At 42.0% G+C, this 18571-nt stretch overlaps 1 protein-coding gene across 2 annotated transcripts in view; it reads right to left on the bottom strand.

Annotated features, from left to right (window-relative positions):
* The window catches only part of THADA (THADA armadillo repeat containing), a 355537-nt gene that overhangs the window by 95618 nt on the left and 241348 nt on the right, over positions 1 to 18571 (bottom strand). For both annotated transcript variants that reach the window (XM_066378390.1, XM_066378391.1), the window contains exon 30: positions 7776 to 7891. In XM_066378390.1, coding sequence (XP_066234487.1) covers positions 7776 to 7891 — 116 coding nt within the window. The remainder of the gene's footprint in view (positions 1 to 7775; positions 7892 to 18571) is intronic.

Here is an 18571-nt window from a genome sequence, read left to right as displayed (position 1 = left end):
ATCTCACCCCCAATATTCCTGCCTGGGAAGCGCCGTCCTTGTGTGAATAAATCTGGTGGTTAGAAAATAAATGCTGTCTTCAGCTGTAAAGCAAAACAGAATCCTAAACCAGAACTTCTGTAGCTGGCCACAGACCCCCCCCTGGGGAAGAACAGCGATTGCCACACAAAAGCCGGCCTAGCTTTGTCTCTGGAAGCATATTTTCCTCACACATTGAAATCCACAGGGCCACGGGACCTCAAGGAGCATTCCTCTCAGCTTAGTGGGGACCATTCAGTAAGAGAGAAAGTGGGGAGAACGGATGAGGGCATGGGGAAGGGTTGGACAGGGAAGGACCTGCAGAAGTGACTGGAAGGGTAGGTTCTGGGCAGTGGAAGGGTCGAGGAGGAGCTTGTGCGGGTGACCCGGGAGTGTCCAGAGCACTGAGGTCCCTCAGCTGTACAGGAAAGGAGATGGGTCATATAGTTCATAATTTTTGCAAATAAGAAGTAACTTGGGGTAACAAATCATTCAGTCTAGTACAAGGAGTAGGTCTTTAATAAACATGAGCTCCCTCCACCAACGGTTCCTCACCATCAGCATTGTTTTATTCAAACATTTATTTCCCAAGGTTGCTTTTCTTGTGACCTTGGGACCTTACTGAGAGCCTGTTTTTCTCACCAGAATATCAGACTGTTATTTTTCAAAATGATAACTACTCACTGCATGCCAACAAAGCATTGATCCTAGCGCAGGCACTGAGGCTGCTGGGATGGCTGCCCAGGCGAGGGAGTGTGGACTCCCAGGAGAGCGCCAGGGCCATGCGGCCCCTCAGTGCAGGTCACTCCAGGTGGACGGGGAAAGGATTCTGGGGTGACTCCTGCAGTAGCCTCAGCCCCATCCTGTGGCTTCAAGCTTCAGTACCAACCCTTGAGAATGAGGATGTGAGGTGAGAGTATTTCCAAGAGGGGGCTGGATGATCACAGTGCCTGGTACTCTGGCCCTCGGCCTTGGGAAGACGTACTTTGTCCCCAGACTAGCAGCACCGGAATCACCAGGGAACTAATCGGAAATGTAGGATCTCAGGCCCCACCCCAGCCTGACTAAGAGTCTTCATTTTTGGAGACCCCAGGTGATTCATGTGCACATCATTGTCTAAGATGCACTGCTCTAAAGAATGCTTAAGTTACTGCCATTCAATGCCTTCACATCAAAACACTGTTTGGACAGACTGAGGAGATGTGGTCCAGCAGAAAAAGCCCAATAAGGAGCAGGGAGCTAGGTTCTCAAAAAATGCCAGCTGCTATCAGGCAGAATCTGACCCCGGTCAGTTGTGTGAAAATAGACAAATCCGCCAACCTCTCTGGGCTGCACTTTCCCATTTACATGACGATGGGAATGGACAATAAACTTCAACATTCTTTCAGTACTCAAGTTCTAGGTCTGTGATTCTATTTGACAAGACTCTCTTTTGTTGCCCTTGCTATACTGAAGTAATGGTTTTAATCCAGTAGCTGCAGTATTTAATATAGTGGGGCTCAATATAAGTATGGTCTATTCTATTTAAACATCACCTCAAAAAATGAAAATGGGCCCTGAACTTCTAGGACAAATCAAGCACACGAGAACATCAGGTTTAAATGGCACTTTTGAGAGCAATTGAAATAACTTGCTATGGTAGTTTTTAAGTACCGAACCTCAGGAATTCACCCATGTATGAAACAACAGTATGGCCCCTCACAATGGCATATCTGTGGAACTAAAGTTTTAATAGCTACATCTTTGGGTTGCAGGCTAGAGAAACAGTCAACCCATCTTTCTCGAGTGAATCATTGGCCTCAGAAGATAAACATAAGTGCCTTCTAACACGACTGCTATTTTACTCAACACTCATCCTTGACCTTCTCCCTCAGGATGGTGAGAGACAAAAGAATGCACAAGAAAACATCAGCAGTTCTCAAATGCAAATGCATTTAGAAGCTCCTGGAGAGTTTTTAAAATATCAATGCCTGGACTATACCCTAAACTAAAAAATCAGAAATTCTGGAGATTGGACCTGGCATCAGTAGGTTCAAAAACCATTCCAGATGATTCCAATATGCAGCCATCCGCCAATCCGGTACTTGATAAGTGCCAATACTAAGAGTGACAGACTCCTTGCTCTGCGGGAGCTGAGCAGGTAACCACAGGACAGAGGCGCTGGGAGGGAGCAGAGGTGAAGTAATCAATATGGCAGTGTATATCAAGGCCCTTAAAATTTTTCATATCCTTGTGATTAACTTATTCTACTGTTGGGACATCAAACCAAAGGCAAAACCCCACAATCACACACATCCAGTCACAAAGATTTTCACTGGAATGTTATTTATGACATAAGAAATGGAAAACAAACTCAAGGGCCAGCAGTGGAGTAATGGTTAGTACACGTAATGACTGACAGCGTTACCTTTAGCAAGTGATATTTTCAAAGACTGTTTTTTTCTAAGTCAAAAACAGGAAAAAGCATTTATTTTTAGAAATGCACATTGGTAAAACTAGGAAGAAAAACAAAGAAACAGTTATAAAAAGTTAGGACAATGATAAGCTAAGAGGAATACAGACCTCAGAGGGTACAAATTTTTTTAACTGTGTTAAATAAACATGTTGTAGCATGTGTTAGAGTTTCCTTTTTAAGGCTGCATAATATTCCATTGTTCATATATATGTCACATTTTGTTTATCCATTCATCCATCAATGGACACTTGGTTACTTCTACCTTTTGCCTATTGTGAATAATACAGTTATTAACATGAACGTGCAAATATCTCTTTGAGATTCTGCATTTATTTAAATATACACCCAGTAGTTAATTTAAATTAACAGGTGCCACCCAATAAATTCAATTAAAAAAATAAATCACCTGCACTCTAGCAAAATAAATAAATAAATAAATGAAAACAAGTGAGTGAATAAATTTAAATATATATATAAGTATAATTGCTAGATCACGTTAATTGTATTTCTAATTTTTTGAGGAAATGGTATACTTTGCCATAGTAGCTATGCTTTATAGAATTTTTTTATAATAATAGCAAATGCTTTCACGATACTGTTAAGTGAAAAAAACAAGCTATAACTTGTAACATATAACTTATATTGTATAACCTCAACTACATAAAAAAAATGAATAGGAAAAAAATGAAGTGACTACAAAATAAAACTGTTTATCAATATAATAGTGGTTTCCACTGGATGTTGGTAAGATTAGACTCACATTCTCTTCTCTTCTAAATTTTATACTTGACTAATTTTCTGTAAGCATATACCACACTGACAATAAAAAAAACTGAAAAAGTTTAGTAGGACACTTTTTCTTCCTGGTCATCATATCATCCATTGTATAGTCTGAAGTCTATTTAGTTCACCACATTTACCAAAGAAAAGCGCGTGCGCACACACACACACACACAAACACATACTTATTTTTTTCTTCTTATAACCAAAGGAGATACTAGATAACCAAACTGATTTCTAAAAAAATTGAAACCTGATATAATAATAATTTTCTCAAAGTAAATAAATTTTTTCTCCTCTTAGCCCTATTTGACAGGGCTTGTAAAGGTCCTTCCTACTCAGGCAGAGCTGGTGATCGGCTGGGATAGTGGGGCTGAGCCCGCAGCAGTCAGCACAGCAGACAGGGCCACAGTCAGGGGCCCGCCCACTCTTCTCCCGTGGGTGCCCGCGGCCGGCCTGTCCAGGACAGCAGCTGACCTCATTCTCACTCCGTTTCGGGCCTGGGTCAGCTTAGTTTTCCTTCAATAGTTGGTAAACTGCCTTCACACCATGAGAGAGACAGTAAACTGGATTGAGGAGGGAGGAATGGAGGAAAAAGGGGAAGGAAGGGACTTGAAGGATTAATGAGCTGATTTCTATAAAGGCTTTGACATCTTGGAATGAAAAGCGGCCTGTAAGAGCAGAAGCCCAGTCCTCCGCTCGGGCCATGCTGCCAGCTGGCCATTCATCACCAAAAATTCCCCAACAACTCCATGGCTATTGCTTAATCACCTCATATAAATCCCTATTAATCTTGCAAAGTCAAAACACAAATATATGACAAAAGTCTTTATTTTACGTGCCCTAATTTCAAGGTCAAAATTTTAAAAAGTAAATTGGGTATGCAATGGTTTCAATGAACTTAAAAAAAGAAACCTTCTTTTGGAATAAAAGGGACAAATAAATGATACCCACACTAATGTTTTGGTACTTATTGGATTGAATGAACTCAGGCTAATGATCAAATAAACTGTAGAGGGAAAAAGGTGTTGGTGCTATAAACCAATAGGTTTTTGGGTTTTTTTTGCAATAACATTAATGTTTCATAGCTTATAATCAAAAGATACAGAAAGTCCTTAGTAGGCACAAAGGAACATTTCTTCCTCTTTCATGTGTAAATCATTAGGGAGATAAAGGAGTCTCTTCAGCACTGGAATCTGGAATACTGTGCATTGTAACATCTTTCACGAGAAAGGCAGGTGACAATGTAAAATGGGTTGGCTTTGAGAAGGGCCCACTAGGAGCCAGAATGCACTCAAGTGAGCAAGAAGCAGTTACTGCAGACAAATACCTCCTATAGCAACACTCTCAGAGGACCTCAGGGACAGCGCAGGCAGGTGACAGACCAAAGCTTCATCACTTATGTCCAGTTCTATACTTCCTTATTCGGGAACCTCAAGGTCATTGTGCCAATGTTGTGAATAATACAGAAAAACTGATCCATGGCTTTGAAATGCATTGTGTCTGGCAATGTGTTTTCCTCCTAAACTTTATTTTAGGCTCTAAGCACATCCTGACTAATATGGTAAAAGTGTGTTTGGTAGTAAGAGGAAGCCTGGTGTTAGGAACCATCACAGACCACCCACGAAGCATAAAGTTCACACTTGGATAATAAAGTGTTGACTGTATTGGAAACATAAAAAGTGGCTTTCCTGGACTCTCAACAAGGAAGGTGGAAACACAGTGAATTGCAGTGATTCATGCCTTTGTTTTCTAGGGCTGGAAAGTCATGAAGAAAAATCAGAGAAGGTGGGTGGGGGTGATGATGAAAAGCCCGAGTAGAAAATTGCAATAGGAACCACAGGGAAGGTTAAAAGAGGCCAGCTGAAGAGGAGGCTTACGGCAGCACTGTCATCCATCTTCAGCCATTGCACAACACAGTCCACTCAGATGGCTGGCCTGCCGCTCTCTCCTCCTTCACATCCAAACAGAAGGAATGGGCTCATGAAGCCAGTGGATGATGAATTTCTATAAAACCCATGAAAGGGTAGCAAGCTCAGGGGGCAGAAACTCCTTTCATATAGAACTTTAAGAACAGAAGGTTCAGTGTTCTATCCTGGACATGTCCAGGCTGGAAGCAGGGGTTTCAATAGCATGGTTTCTAGACAGCCCTGACTTCCTGATAACCTAGAAATAATAGCTGGAGGATCTGGCTTACAGATTGGTAAACACATAAGAGCACAAATACGATTACAGTTCCCTGTCCTGAAAAAAGCATCTGGGAGAAGTTATCTAAAAGCCGCACAGAAGGCAAACGATACTAGGCTCATGGAAGTGGTTTATGGTCAATCAATTCCTACTCTTTAAATAGAAGAGAACAAAAATTGGACTAAAAATGAGAGGTTAACCATCACTTTTTGGACATTTCAGACACTGAAGAATTTCCCCATCAATATCCCTGTCCAAAGCTATAGGTGCTTAGAAAAACATGGAGGAACATAAGCTTGTGTTGAGAAATTCTTTACTGGCTCCCTTTCACTTAAAGGTTTCCTTTAGGATTTTCCATGTTGTGACCCAAGTATTTCTTCTATCTCATTTTCTGCCACATGCGCCTTATACTTATACCAGACGAGCTCTTTAGAGTACTCCACACTCACTATCCATTTCATACCACCATGTCTTTGCCAATGACATTACCTGAGCCTGGAATGCCCCTCCCTGCCCCGGCCACTTAGCAAAATGTCTACTCATCTCTGGAAGGGTGCAATGTTAGGCCTCTGCAACTCCTCTGGGCTACTTCTGTATTACTACATACACTTACTATACTGGATGAAAACTTATTTACACATCTTTCTCATTCCTAGATGTGAACTCCTAGAAGCCAGGACTAGCACTCCTGCCTCTAACACAAAGGCTAATGTGCAGCCTGTGCTCAATGATACTTTGTTGAAGTACTGAGGTGCAGGCCTCATACTGCCCATCACTTGTGTTGCTATATAAGGTGGGAAGCCCAAAAAAACATATTTAAGAAAAATAAAATAAAAAAGGAGCTGCTATGTTAGACAATCAATATATTGATTCTTTTTTTTCTTGTGTGAGAGAGAGACAGACAGACAGACAAGGACAGACAGACAGGAAGGGAGAGAGATGAGAAGCATCAACTCATAGTTGTGGCACTTTAGTTGTTCATTGCTTGCTTTCTCATATGTGCCTTGATCGAGGGGCTACAGCTGAGCCAGTGACACCTTGCTGAAGCCAGCGACCTTGGGCTCAAGCCAGTGACCTTGGGCTTCAAGCTAGTGAGCTTGGGCTCAAGCTAGCAATCATGGGGTTATGTCTATGATCCCATGCTCAAGCTGGCAACCCTGCACTCAAGCTGGATGAGCCCATGCTCACGCCAGCAACCTCAGGGTTATGAACCTGGGTCCTCAGTGTCTCAAACCGATGCTCTACTTGCTGTGCCACCACCTGGTAAGGCAATGAATGCATCTTACCTTTACTCCACCTCAGTGATTGCCTCCCATGGAGCCCGAGCAGTAGTCCAGGCACTTCTCTTAGAGAGATTCTTTTTTTTTTCAATTTTTATTTTAATTTTTATTTTTTAAATTTTATTCATTTTAGAGAGGAGAGAGAGAGAGAGAGAGAGAGAGAGAGGAGCAGAAAGCATCAACTCCCTTATGTGCCTTGACTGGACAAGTGCAGGGTTTCAAACCGGCGACCTCAGCGTTCCAGGTCAATGCTTTATCCACTGCACCACCACAGGTCAGGCCCTCTCTCGATTCTTAATCAAACATAACATACTACAGCATGGAATGTGGCAGCACGTGGTCCTCTACTAGACCTACTCTGCTGAAACTTACATGGGGGTGAGGTGGGTTTGCTTGCAATAACACTCTCCTACCTCTGTCAGAGCCCTGTGACATGGGTTCTGAACACAGTGTTACTGAGACAATTTCATAGGTAGTAAATGAGAATTCTTTTAACTCCATCTTTCACACAGAAAACATTCTAAGTTCTAGAATTAACTAACAACAGCATGGATGAAAAATATATGGATCCACCCTTCTTTGCCTTGCTTATTCAAGCTACTATGCTAACTACACAAAATGGCAACGTCCGCGTCTTCTTATTCACACCCCGTCTGTCCCTCAGTGTCTGCTCAAGTCTCATACCAATCTCTAATCTCTAAGTTGCCACGGCACCTAAGAGTTTGTACCACACAATTTCATTCATTATTGCCTTTCATTGTTATAATATCCAACAGAGGGTTGGGCACATAGCAGGTATTGATGAAAATAAACTGATTGGTGGACAGATAAAAAGTCATATAACAGGCCCCCAGTTACACAACAGCTTTAGAAAAAATGTCAGGAAAATATTTTTCTTTCTTTACCACGACTCCAAGTTCTAAAAATATAAATACTCCCATAAGTTTAGAAAACTTACACCAATGATGTTTAAAACTCCCACAACCAGAAACAGCAATTCTCCAATGTATTCCTAACTCCTGATAACTCCTTGCTCAGGAGGGGTTTTAACATACCTCTTGGCCAGCCAGAGTTTGGCTTTGGTACAAACAGCAACGTCAGCTAGCTCCTGCTGATAGTATGTATTCATTCTGCATTTGGAGTCTGAGAAGGCTTGTAACAAATGAAAAACCTAAACAAAAAAGAGAGAGAGAAAGAGAGAGAGAAATCAATATCTGCTGTGAAAACATATTTTTTCTAAATGTAAGTTCTTCCCTTTTAGGTTTCCTTAAAATATTCCCCTAAAAGAAAACAGACACCTGTAGAATGTGGCTCTGGCTTCTTTGAAAAAAGCATGTTGGTTTTGGAGGATGCAGCAAGTGGCAAAAAACCTATGTACCTGTCCTCTGGGTTCCTTACACAATTTCAAATAAAGGTGACTATTCTGTGACTAGACGGTTATTTGATACAAGAGCTTATTAGTTACAAATAACTTATAAATTGATTTTAGCAAAGAGATGGGCATCTTTCTCTATGTTATCAGTCTCATATAAAAAAAAATGTATCTTTTAAAGTCCAAGTCTGAGAGTCTAAACTGGTTTACATGTCTGGGTTTATCCAAACAGGCTTGGCTAAAAGAAAGAGGCCACAATGATGCTTGCCTTTGCAAACACTGGACAGTGATGTTTACAAACTATTTAGATTTTAAAGCAGATCTTTGCTGAGATGTTAGGAGTGGAGGAAGCTCTGCAGACACACCCTACTTTCTTACTCTTACATGACATTATCTGTTAGAATTAAGCAGAGGAAGACAAACCCTGTTGAATTTCTAGCTGCCTATATTTAGAATGAAGGCCACAGTGCCAGCAGACACAGGGCATAGGCAGTGTGGGAGTGTGCATGCACCCACGGGTGTCTTGGATTCACACTCAGATATGACATCAACAAGGCCTTTGTGAGGAACACAAACCTGTAGCAGAGAAAGAAAGTGGACAAGGGCGTAAATGAGATCCTCTGACCTTAGCTAGTGCCAAGGAGAAAGATGGATGTCAAAGAAATCCTTCTGTCGCCCTTATCTGAATCAAGGAGAGGAGGTAAGTGTAGATAAACACATCAAGAAATTTGAAAGTCTGTTTTAATAACCAGTTTATTTTCTTTCCCTTATTGTATCCCTCACCTAGCTGCAGATGATTCTTTCTAAGCAATAAGATTCAATTTTTTGGCCTTGCCAACTAGCTCAGAGCATCAAACCGTTACACCAAGGTTGCAGGTTCGATTCCTGGTCAGGTCACATATAAGAATCAACCAATGAGTGCATAAATAAGTGGAACAACAAATTGATGTTTCTCTCTCTTCCCTCCCCTTTCTCTAAAATTCAATAAAAAGATTAAGGAAAAAAAAAAAGAGATTCAATTTTTACCGTTTTTCTCTCCTGTCAATGAAGGGCATAATTGAGAGTTACATGAGGAAGGGAGTCAAGAGGAAAAGCAAGAGGCCAAGATTACAGAGACCTAGAGTCATCAGACCCTAAACAGGTCGGAGTCGGCAGGTCTTCCTGGGTCAGACACCTGCAATTATCGACAACAAGTATCTGCTGACCACCTTTAGTTTAGAGAAACAAATTAAATTGTGATTAATTGACTGTATGTAACCACTATTTTTTTTTCCAACAAGAGTAACTGTACAGGAGAATGCACACAGGTCCCGAGGTGGAAACTGAAAATGCTTTCTCTAATAATGGATCTGTTATTTCAGAAGCAACAGATCAAATATCACTACTTCACCACACCCCCACAGGGACCCAAACCACTCGTCGTGAAGTCTGGAGAAATGGGTCTGGCTGGGGCTTCTGTTCTTATGTGGTGACTGCCAGAGTGAAAAAAAAATACCTCCCTCTGCCTGAATCCCCGCTAGCCTGAAAGAGTTGGCAATGTCACCAAGCCTCGCTTTGCTTTTTCTCTGCAGCTGCACAAAACCAACCACCAGGGCTTTTCATGGTGTCACAGGATCGTAATTAATCAGCAGACACCAGCAAAATACATGACTGTGGAATTTACTTGTAAAGAAAGCTGTGAGATTTTCAAATGCCTCTCATTTAGAAGCAATCACTTCAAAAATAACTCCTGATGGATGTTTAAACTTAGTCCTATATTTGCTCACCTTACTTGGCAAAAACAAGACTGTTTTGAAACGCTTGGTAGCTCTGGTTTATGAAAATCAGCCTGTGGATCCATCAATTCTGTCACCTTGAGTACAAACCGCACAACAATTGTGATCCTGGTTATTCACCAGGAACGGAGAACCAAAGGTGTGGTCAAGCCCAGGCCTGGGATAATTTGCAAACAGCCTGTAATACACGGCTGCCCTGAACCGAACACGGGAAACCCACGCTGCCAGACCTGAGGATGGTGACCAACTGAACGCACATGAAAACTGTGAGAAGTGTCCCGTCATTGTTGGTGTCCCAAATTTGCAGTAGGATTCTAACATTTAGTCCACAAATATTTATTAAACAACTGTGACTACCAGGGAGTGTCCCAGGAGTTACGGCAGAGGATGAGTCCCTGCTCTCCTGCAGCTTACACTCGAGTCATGGGTAAACAGAAAGGCTCGAGCTTCCCTGACCTGCCTGGGCGGGCGTGGAACCTGCAGAGCAGCATCCCCATCGCTTTCCCCCATTCCTCTGTACCTCCTCCTTCAGCACGTGCAGTCACAGCAGGAATTCAACAACCACTTGCTGAAGTGATGTCAATACTCGGTGCCTCTACCCGTATTAGCTCTGCCTTTAGGACACATGCCCCTGGGTTTGGGGAAGGTGCTATGCGTGCCAACCCCTTCCTGGGAGTGGAGACACCGAGCTGAGTAACACCGTAATCCTCACTTCTGTGGATTTCTTATCTAGTGGGGAAAGCAGGGAGGCTAGACTGGTGGTGAGGATGCAGCCCTGTGGCAGAGAATGGGAGGAACACAAACTTTGGAGCCAGGGGACGTGGGTGTAAACCCAGTTACTATTAGTGGGCTTTGGGCAACTTACTTAACCTGTTTCCTCATGGTAAAATAACAGCTATATTATAGCATTACAGAGAGATTTAAAAGAACATACACTACTTGGCACATACTAGGCCCCTGAAAACAGTTACTTCTCTTCTTTTTTCCGATTGTTCCCTCCCTTCCAGCCCCCATCCAGAAATAAACAGTCAGAGAAGGCTTTGCAGAAAGAGTGATAATCATATTTTGCCTTGAAAATAATATTGCCAAAATTGAGAGAAAAAAATATACAAACAGAGAAACAAACAAACAAAATATTTAAAGGGTACTAAAATATTGGTATTCCCAACAAAAACAGTAAGCCTAATGCAAACTATGGACTTTAGTTAATAATAATGTGTCAATATCAGTATGTTAATTGTAACAAACATACCACTCTAATGCAAGATGCTACTGATAGGAGAAAACCGAGCTGAGGGGGCTGCGAGGAAAGGGAACAATCTGTACTATCTGCTCAATGTTTCTGTAAACCTAAAATTTGTTCTAAAGAGCTATTAATTAAAAGAAAATATTGGGATTTCTCAGGGGACAACAGATAGTTGTGTGTGACAAGAGCACACCAGGGTGTGTGTGCAGGGTGATAGGAGGGGTGGTTGGGTCAGACTGAGAAGGGTTCTAAATTCAACACCACAAAATGTGATGGCCCCGGCCTGTTGGCTCAGTGGATAGAATGTCAGCCCAGTGTGCCAATATCCTGGGTTCCATCCCCGGTCAGGGCACATATGAGAAGTGATTATCTGCTTCTCTTCCCCACCCTCTACCCCTTCTCTCTCTCTCTTCCCCTCTCACAGACAGTGGCTCGGCTGGTCCAAGCATCGGCCCCAGCTGGGGACTGTTGGGTGGATCCAGGTTGGGGCGCATGTGGGAGTCTATCTTCTCACATCATCATCATCATCATCATCATAAAATACTGCTCACAAAAATTAGGAGATATTTTATAGCTTCATATTCATTTTGAAATATCCCTTAATTTTTGTGAGCAGTGTAATAGTAAAATGTGTATGCTGTTCTGTAGACAGCAAAGACCTCTCCAGACAGAGCTCTTAAGTGATCAGAACTGGTTTCAGAGGCTGGATGAAGGGGTGAGTATAACCAAGCCTACTGCAGCAGTCTAGGCACGGGGTGGTGAGGATCAAAATCAGAGGCTAAAAACCAAGAGCCTATGGGTCAAAAGTAGTTGCAGATGTTTTATTTGGCCTACACAAAAATTTTAAACTGTCATTTATGAATTGGGGGATTTCACATCAAAATCATCCTGATTTCAACTTCTTTGGAAAAATCATAAGATCTGGCACTCTTGGGGCCACACTCCTACAGAACAACAGTCACCTGGGTGGGCTGAGAAGTGGCAGCCGGTCCCCGGTGAGGAACGCATGCTCAGATTCACCACTGTCCTCACTCCTGCCTGGTGCTCACGGTCACTCTGGTGGAGTGTCAGTATCATTCATCACTGCTCTCATGCCCCCACCCCCAACATATGGAGAATCAAGAGGAAAACAAAATATTTACTGAACCCAAACCTCTATCAAGTGTGGGAAAACAAAGGATGGATCAAGAGGGGTAATGTTTATTCCTATCCCTCTTCGTTCAATCACTCGCCTGAAACAGACAGGGCTGAATTTGTGGTACCCCAACCCCACCCCACCTTAAATGACAGCACCAGTGCAACAGAGAATAGGGGATACATTTGAGAGACATTTTGGAGGCTGAAGAGGCAGGACTTGAAAACTGCTTCAGACATGGAGTTGGGGGTCAGGAAGGAGACTCTTAACTCAGGCAGCTGGTGCTGGAGGGCCATCCTTCTAGACAGGGATCACAGGGTCACGCAGCAGTTTGGGGAATGAGGGAAGGGGATTTGATGAGTTTGGTTAGGAATATCCAGAGATGACTGCTCTCATTAGGGTAATACATTGTACAAAGAAGGAATTCCTTTGAGAGTGAAAGGAGGTTGTTTTAATAATCACATTGGGACAAACCAGGACAGCTGGTTACCTCTAGTTACCCGCCCTTCAGCAAAGCTTAGAGTGGATTTAGAGGTGTCTTCAGCAAAAGAAACAGGAGAAAGCTTTGTTGACTTAAGATAGTTGTGATCCAGTCTGAAAAGAGACCAAAAGCACACAGGAAGCAACCAAGTGCGAACCAACAGCATCACCCAGGACTCACATGCTCGGGACTGCCAAGAGATGAGGCGGTCATGCCCCGCCCTGGAAGGGGTGGTCAGGAAGCAGCTGAGAGTGGGCTCAAGTTCTTGCCCCTGAGATGCATGTCTTATTGAAACTCCGGGAGGATCTAAGAAAAGTCTGGAGAACTGGAAGCAGTTACCCTCTGCCCAGCACCAGCCCCACTCTAAACACAGAGAGACTCAGGGGAGCTTCCAACCATCTGTGTAAAGCATGGGTCCATTTTGGCGGCTTTGAATCTTAAAAGTGACTCTGCAGAGCAAATGTAATGCTCTCTGAATAAATGTCACAGGCCTAAAAAGAGTCATGAGGCAGATCCTGAAAAACTTACACTGCACCAGTAAAATATGTCTGGTTTATGCTGCTGGACTAAAATAGTGACTTGTGTTAGACAAGATCAAAATGATAGATGGCTGTTTGGGAATGCAACGCTGAGATGGGTTTTCCTCTTCACCAAGCATGGCTTCCAGGCAATTTTCCCCATTATAAAATCAACAGCAGCTGAGCTCCAGAAACCAGCAGGATCCAGCAATAACAGGACCAGGTTAGGCAGGTCATGAAAAAGGAAAACGCCAATGAGAAAAAAGATGTTCATTTCAGAGGTCAGATATACACGGGTGAATATATCATAATCATTAACAATCCCAAACCCTGAAGATCAACAAATCTATCCACTTTTGCAACTGTTATTTTCTTAAAAACAAATTTTATTCTTCTTTTGCAGCATGCCGACTGGGGGTGGCCACATCTGCCCCTATCACATTCAGCCAAGTATAAAATTTCTGTATCTGCCATTTTGCCTAGCTTTCTCCCTGTGCTGCTCCAACCCCCACAGCTAAGTCAGAGCCACATTTTTCCAAGCTCAGTGTTTACACAGGATTTTATTTCGGCTGGTAAAACATCTGTATTTTTTCAGGGACTTAAATAAATGATCTATGCCGGGAATGTACAGTATAGGGTGATGTCAGGCCCCCTTTTTTTCTCGACTCACTGGGCAGAACAGGCAAACATTGTTTCAGCCTGTCGTTGGGAATGTGAATATTTATCCTGTCGACTTAATTCATACAAACAGAACTAAAGGCAGGCAGGCAGAAGTATTTTATGGCTTTAAGTCAGACTGAAGTGGGGGAGGTGAGTAGGGGGAAGCTGAGGGAGAAATCTAAACTTTCTAATTCACAGAAACATGCCTAATCACATAACTGTTGGGAAATAAAAATGGATACAGCAAAAATTATTTAAAAGGCAGACACGTGTGTGTGTGTGTGTGTGTGTGTGTGTGTGTGTGTGTGTGTGTGTAGATAGGAAAGAGAGAGCTAACTTATTTGTCATTTCTAATTATAAAAATGTGATTTAGGATTTAATTGTTCTCTGCTGCAGGCATATTAAGCTCATCTCCAACAGGACACAGACTTCTCAGAAACACCCCTCTTACCTCTGACCATCACAGTGCAGGGCATGGTGCTTGCCAGGTATATGTTCCTGGCTAGGTCATCTGTACAGAGAGCTTAACAGAAACTTTTTTATTGACAGTCCCTCTGGTACCAGCCTTAGAGGGTCAATGTGGCCTGGTGGCATGACCCTGGGATACTTAAGGAACTCAATTTGGTCACCCCTATAAGAAAGGGCTTAGTGGGTCTGTGCCACCCACAGTACCCACCAATCTGACCCCATGCTAGAGGGCAGGCTAGGAAGCATTTCAGGTGGTTACTTCCCAAAACTCAAGCCCTCTATCAGATGAGGATACATCTTTAGAAAGGTTGTGGTAAGTTCCCCAAAGGTAACATTTCCTTGTGCTGGAAAAACGTTACTAACTACAAAGTGTTAATTACTTCCTAGCTGATTGGTTTGGGGAAAAGAATCACAGGAAATAGGCCACGAGTATCTTTAAGGACTATAAAAATACAAAGTCTGTAGGGGCCTGGAAATTTACTTTGTGTCTCAAATGCATTCCCCCCTGTCTAACACGCCCACTGTCCTAGTTGGGGCATCAAAAGACCTTGTTCCCGGAGTGTTTTTTCCTCTAAAACTGATTTTGCATATGGCTGCAGAGAAATCTTAAAGCCAAACCCTGATCATATCACTCCCAAACTCAAAATCCTCCTGATGATTTCTGACCTCCTATAGAACTGATTGGCATTGAAGGCTCAACAGACCTTTCTAGTTTTACCTGCTAGTAGTCCTCCACTTTGTGCATCTATTCTGTGCCCATATGGGCCTGACAGCTTCCCATCCTCTACAACTTTCAAATGCTTTTCTGTCCAGGCTGTTCCTTCCATTTTTGCCCATCTTCTCCAACTCTGCCCTTTGACACTCCGTTCCCACTGCAAGGCCCACTTCCTCCGTATAACTTTCCTCAGCTATCCTCACCCCACCTATGACTGATTTACTTTTTTCCTGCTCTGCTCATTTTATTACACACACACACACACACACACACACACCCCTTTAATCCTGTCATCATGGCTTATCAACCTAAAATTTCCCTTTACTGGAGTATAGCTCTTTCAAGGAAAGGACAGTGTCCTGTTCTTCATGGTCCCTGGGCCTCAAGGACATATATGTAGCTTTGTCTGTCAGGCAGAGGGGCTCAATAAAGAGGCACTTATTGGTCTGTACTTCTACATGCCCCCTTGCCGGACTGGCAGATTCACAGTAGCGGCTGGGGTACCAAACATCTCTACCTGTCACCCCCCACACACACACACACACAAAGGGGTTGGGGGAAATACAGAGTATTAAAAAGACAGTGGTGATACTTTTGTCCTGGATCATCTCTGGCCTGGTGCTCCAAATCCGACAATACAATTTGGAGTCATGGCACACCCAGAAGCATCAAGGGCCCTGGGCCGCTGGGTAAGGGCGAGGTTTACAAAGTGATCTCAAAGGTAGTCGATCTTCACCCGACACACAAAGACTTGCAAGTAAAGAATTAACAATGTGCAAAACACTGATATAATATCTAACTAAAGCGCTCCTAACTTTAGAACACAGATACATTTCTGAAAAGCTATGTATAAAACTTTTTAAAATTACAAATTATTCCAAAAATAAATCCCAGTTTAATTCTTTAGGAGAAGCACTATTATTATACTTGATAATTTATCTTTTCTATATATCGGGAGCTTTACCTATTGATTTTTTTTATTATTATTTTTTTACAGGGACAGACAGAGAGTCAGAGAGAGGGATAGATAGGGACAGACAGCAGGAACAGAGAGATGAGGAGCATCAATCATCAGTTTTTCGTTGCTGTTGCGACACCTTAGTTGTTCATTGATTGCTTTCTCAAATGTGCCTTGTCTGCAGGCTTTCAGCAGACCAAGTAACTCCTTGCTCGAGCCAGCGACCTTGGGTCCAAGCTGATGAGCTTTTTGCTCGAGCCAGATGAGCCTGCGCTCAAGCTGGCGACCTCGGGGTCTCAAACCTGGGTCCTCCGCATCCCAGTCCAACGCTCTATCCACTGCGCCACCGCCTGGTCAGGCTACCTATTGAGTTTTCTAAAAGATAACACTGAAATCATTAAGAAATTATTTGATCAAATATAGACTATATTACTCTGTCTGTATTTGTGCGTATTTAAAATGTTCTATAATAAAGGTTTTTAAAAAAGATTTAGAGAAAAGCAAAGAAAGAAAAGAGGAAAGAAAGCAGCCATAGGACATAGAGATGATATCAATACTAAAAAACTTATGATTTAGTGCAGGAAATAAGATGTGTACATAAATAAGTTTCAAGGTAGAAAACAGTAAGTGCTGTAAAGAAAGATAATGATAAAGAAGAGAGGGACAGCAATAAACTTGCTAGAAATAAAGTAGATGACAAAAGTGATAGTTAAACCATAGCGAAGAGATGGATTTAGTCAACAAATGGTATCAAGACAACCACCTAGTTCTTTGGGAAATAATATGGTTGGATCCCTCCTCAAAGTTTTGCATTGAAATCAATTCCAGATGGAGAAAAGAATCAAATGTAAAAAAAAGAAACTATAAATGCTAGAAGAGCCTGACCAGGTGGTGGTGCAGTGGTTAGAGCATTGGACTGGGATGCGGAGGACCCAGGTTCGAGACCCTGAGGTTGCCAGCTTGAGCATGAGCTCATCTGGTTTGAGCAAAGCTCACCAGCTTGAGCCCAAGGTCGCTGGCTCGAGCAAGGGGTCACTCGGTCTGCTGTAGCCCCCCCACCCACCCCGTCAAGGCACATATGAGAAATCAATCAATGAACAACTAAGGAACTGCAATGAAGAATTGATGTTTCTCATCTCCCTCCCTTCCTGTCTGTCTGTCCCTATCTGTCTGTCTGTCTGTCTCTCTCTGTCTCTGCCACAAAAAAAAAAAAAGCTAGAAGAAAACAGGAAAATGTTTTGTAACTTTCAGGTAAAAATGGGCTTTCTATAAGTCTGTCAACATAAAATGGAAAACTTTTGTATAGTAAAAACTACTAGAAATATTCATCAAAATAAAGGCAAAAGAGGATAAAATAATTGCTAATCCCCTAAGGAACAAAGCTCTTGTAATTTAATAACAAAAAATGAAAGTAATTGAATGAAATATGGCAGGGAGTTACAAACTTTCTCCATTCATAGCACCCTTAGCACCTCAATAATATTTTCATGGTGCCCCCAGGCCAAAAGAAATACCTAATAGTTCCATTTATTAAGTAGTTAGATCCAAACAACCTAATAAGTATTTATGCCCTAACAACTGAGGAACTGTCTGAAAAAATAATACACATAAGTTGAAAGAAAAAATATTTTGATTTCATTCTTTAATAACCACAAATACGCACTAATGGGATGTGTGTGCCTGTTGGATATTTCCTAACTTCCCAAGACCTGGAATTGTTAGACTCCACACCCTCATTCCTGTTCCGTATTGATTTTCTCATGGTACTTGCTTTTTATCGCAACAACTATCAAATACTCAACTTTGCAAAGATATATAGCGTCTTTGAAAGGAATGCAGTATAAGCTAATGTTGATAACTATAAATTACTTCAAGCTAGTAGTTCTCATAATATCTCACAGATGGTAAACATCTTTGTGTTTCTCTCCCAGAAATAAAATATCCCGCAGAGCTCTGGCACATACTTTGGGAACTGTAAATATTTAGCAAAGAATATAAACAAGCAATTCACAGATGAAATACAAATAGCCAATAAACATATGAAGACATGTTTAATTTCATTACTGTTTAAGGAAGAGCAATTAAAACAATAATTTTTTTAAAAACACTGATTTGTACAGATTTATTTCTTAAAAATTAGTAGATAGGACCCATCTAATAACTAGGTAAGAAAACAATATTCTCATTCATCATTGGTGGGAACATAAATTGTCACAACCTTTTTCGGGAGGTGACCAGCAGGACCATCTTATTGCACATACAATTTTTTTCCTACACAGCAGTCTCCTCTGGAGTGGAGCAAAGGAGCGGCTTGGAAGTCTGGTAGTTGGTATCAAAATGGAAAACTTGCACTTTCTTCAGTGTTGCAATACCCACTTCCAGGAATTTATCTCGCAGAAACAGAAGTATGGGCAAAGATAAAAGATGCCTGAGGATGATCTTCAGTAGCACTGACTCTAACAGGAAACTTGAGAAACAACCAGTGCCAGGCCCAGCTGAAAAAATTATGGGATATTCCTACAA

The sequence above is a fragment of the Saccopteryx leptura genome, chromosome 3 (assembly GCF_036850995.1).
Source record: "Saccopteryx leptura isolate mSacLep1 chromosome 3, mSacLep1_pri_phased_curated, whole genome shotgun sequence".
NCBI lineage: Eukaryota > Metazoa > Chordata > Mammalia > Chiroptera > Emballonuridae > Saccopteryx > Saccopteryx leptura.
Note: the sequence above shows the minus strand (reverse complement) of the source record. Positions and strands in the feature narration are given on the sequence as shown.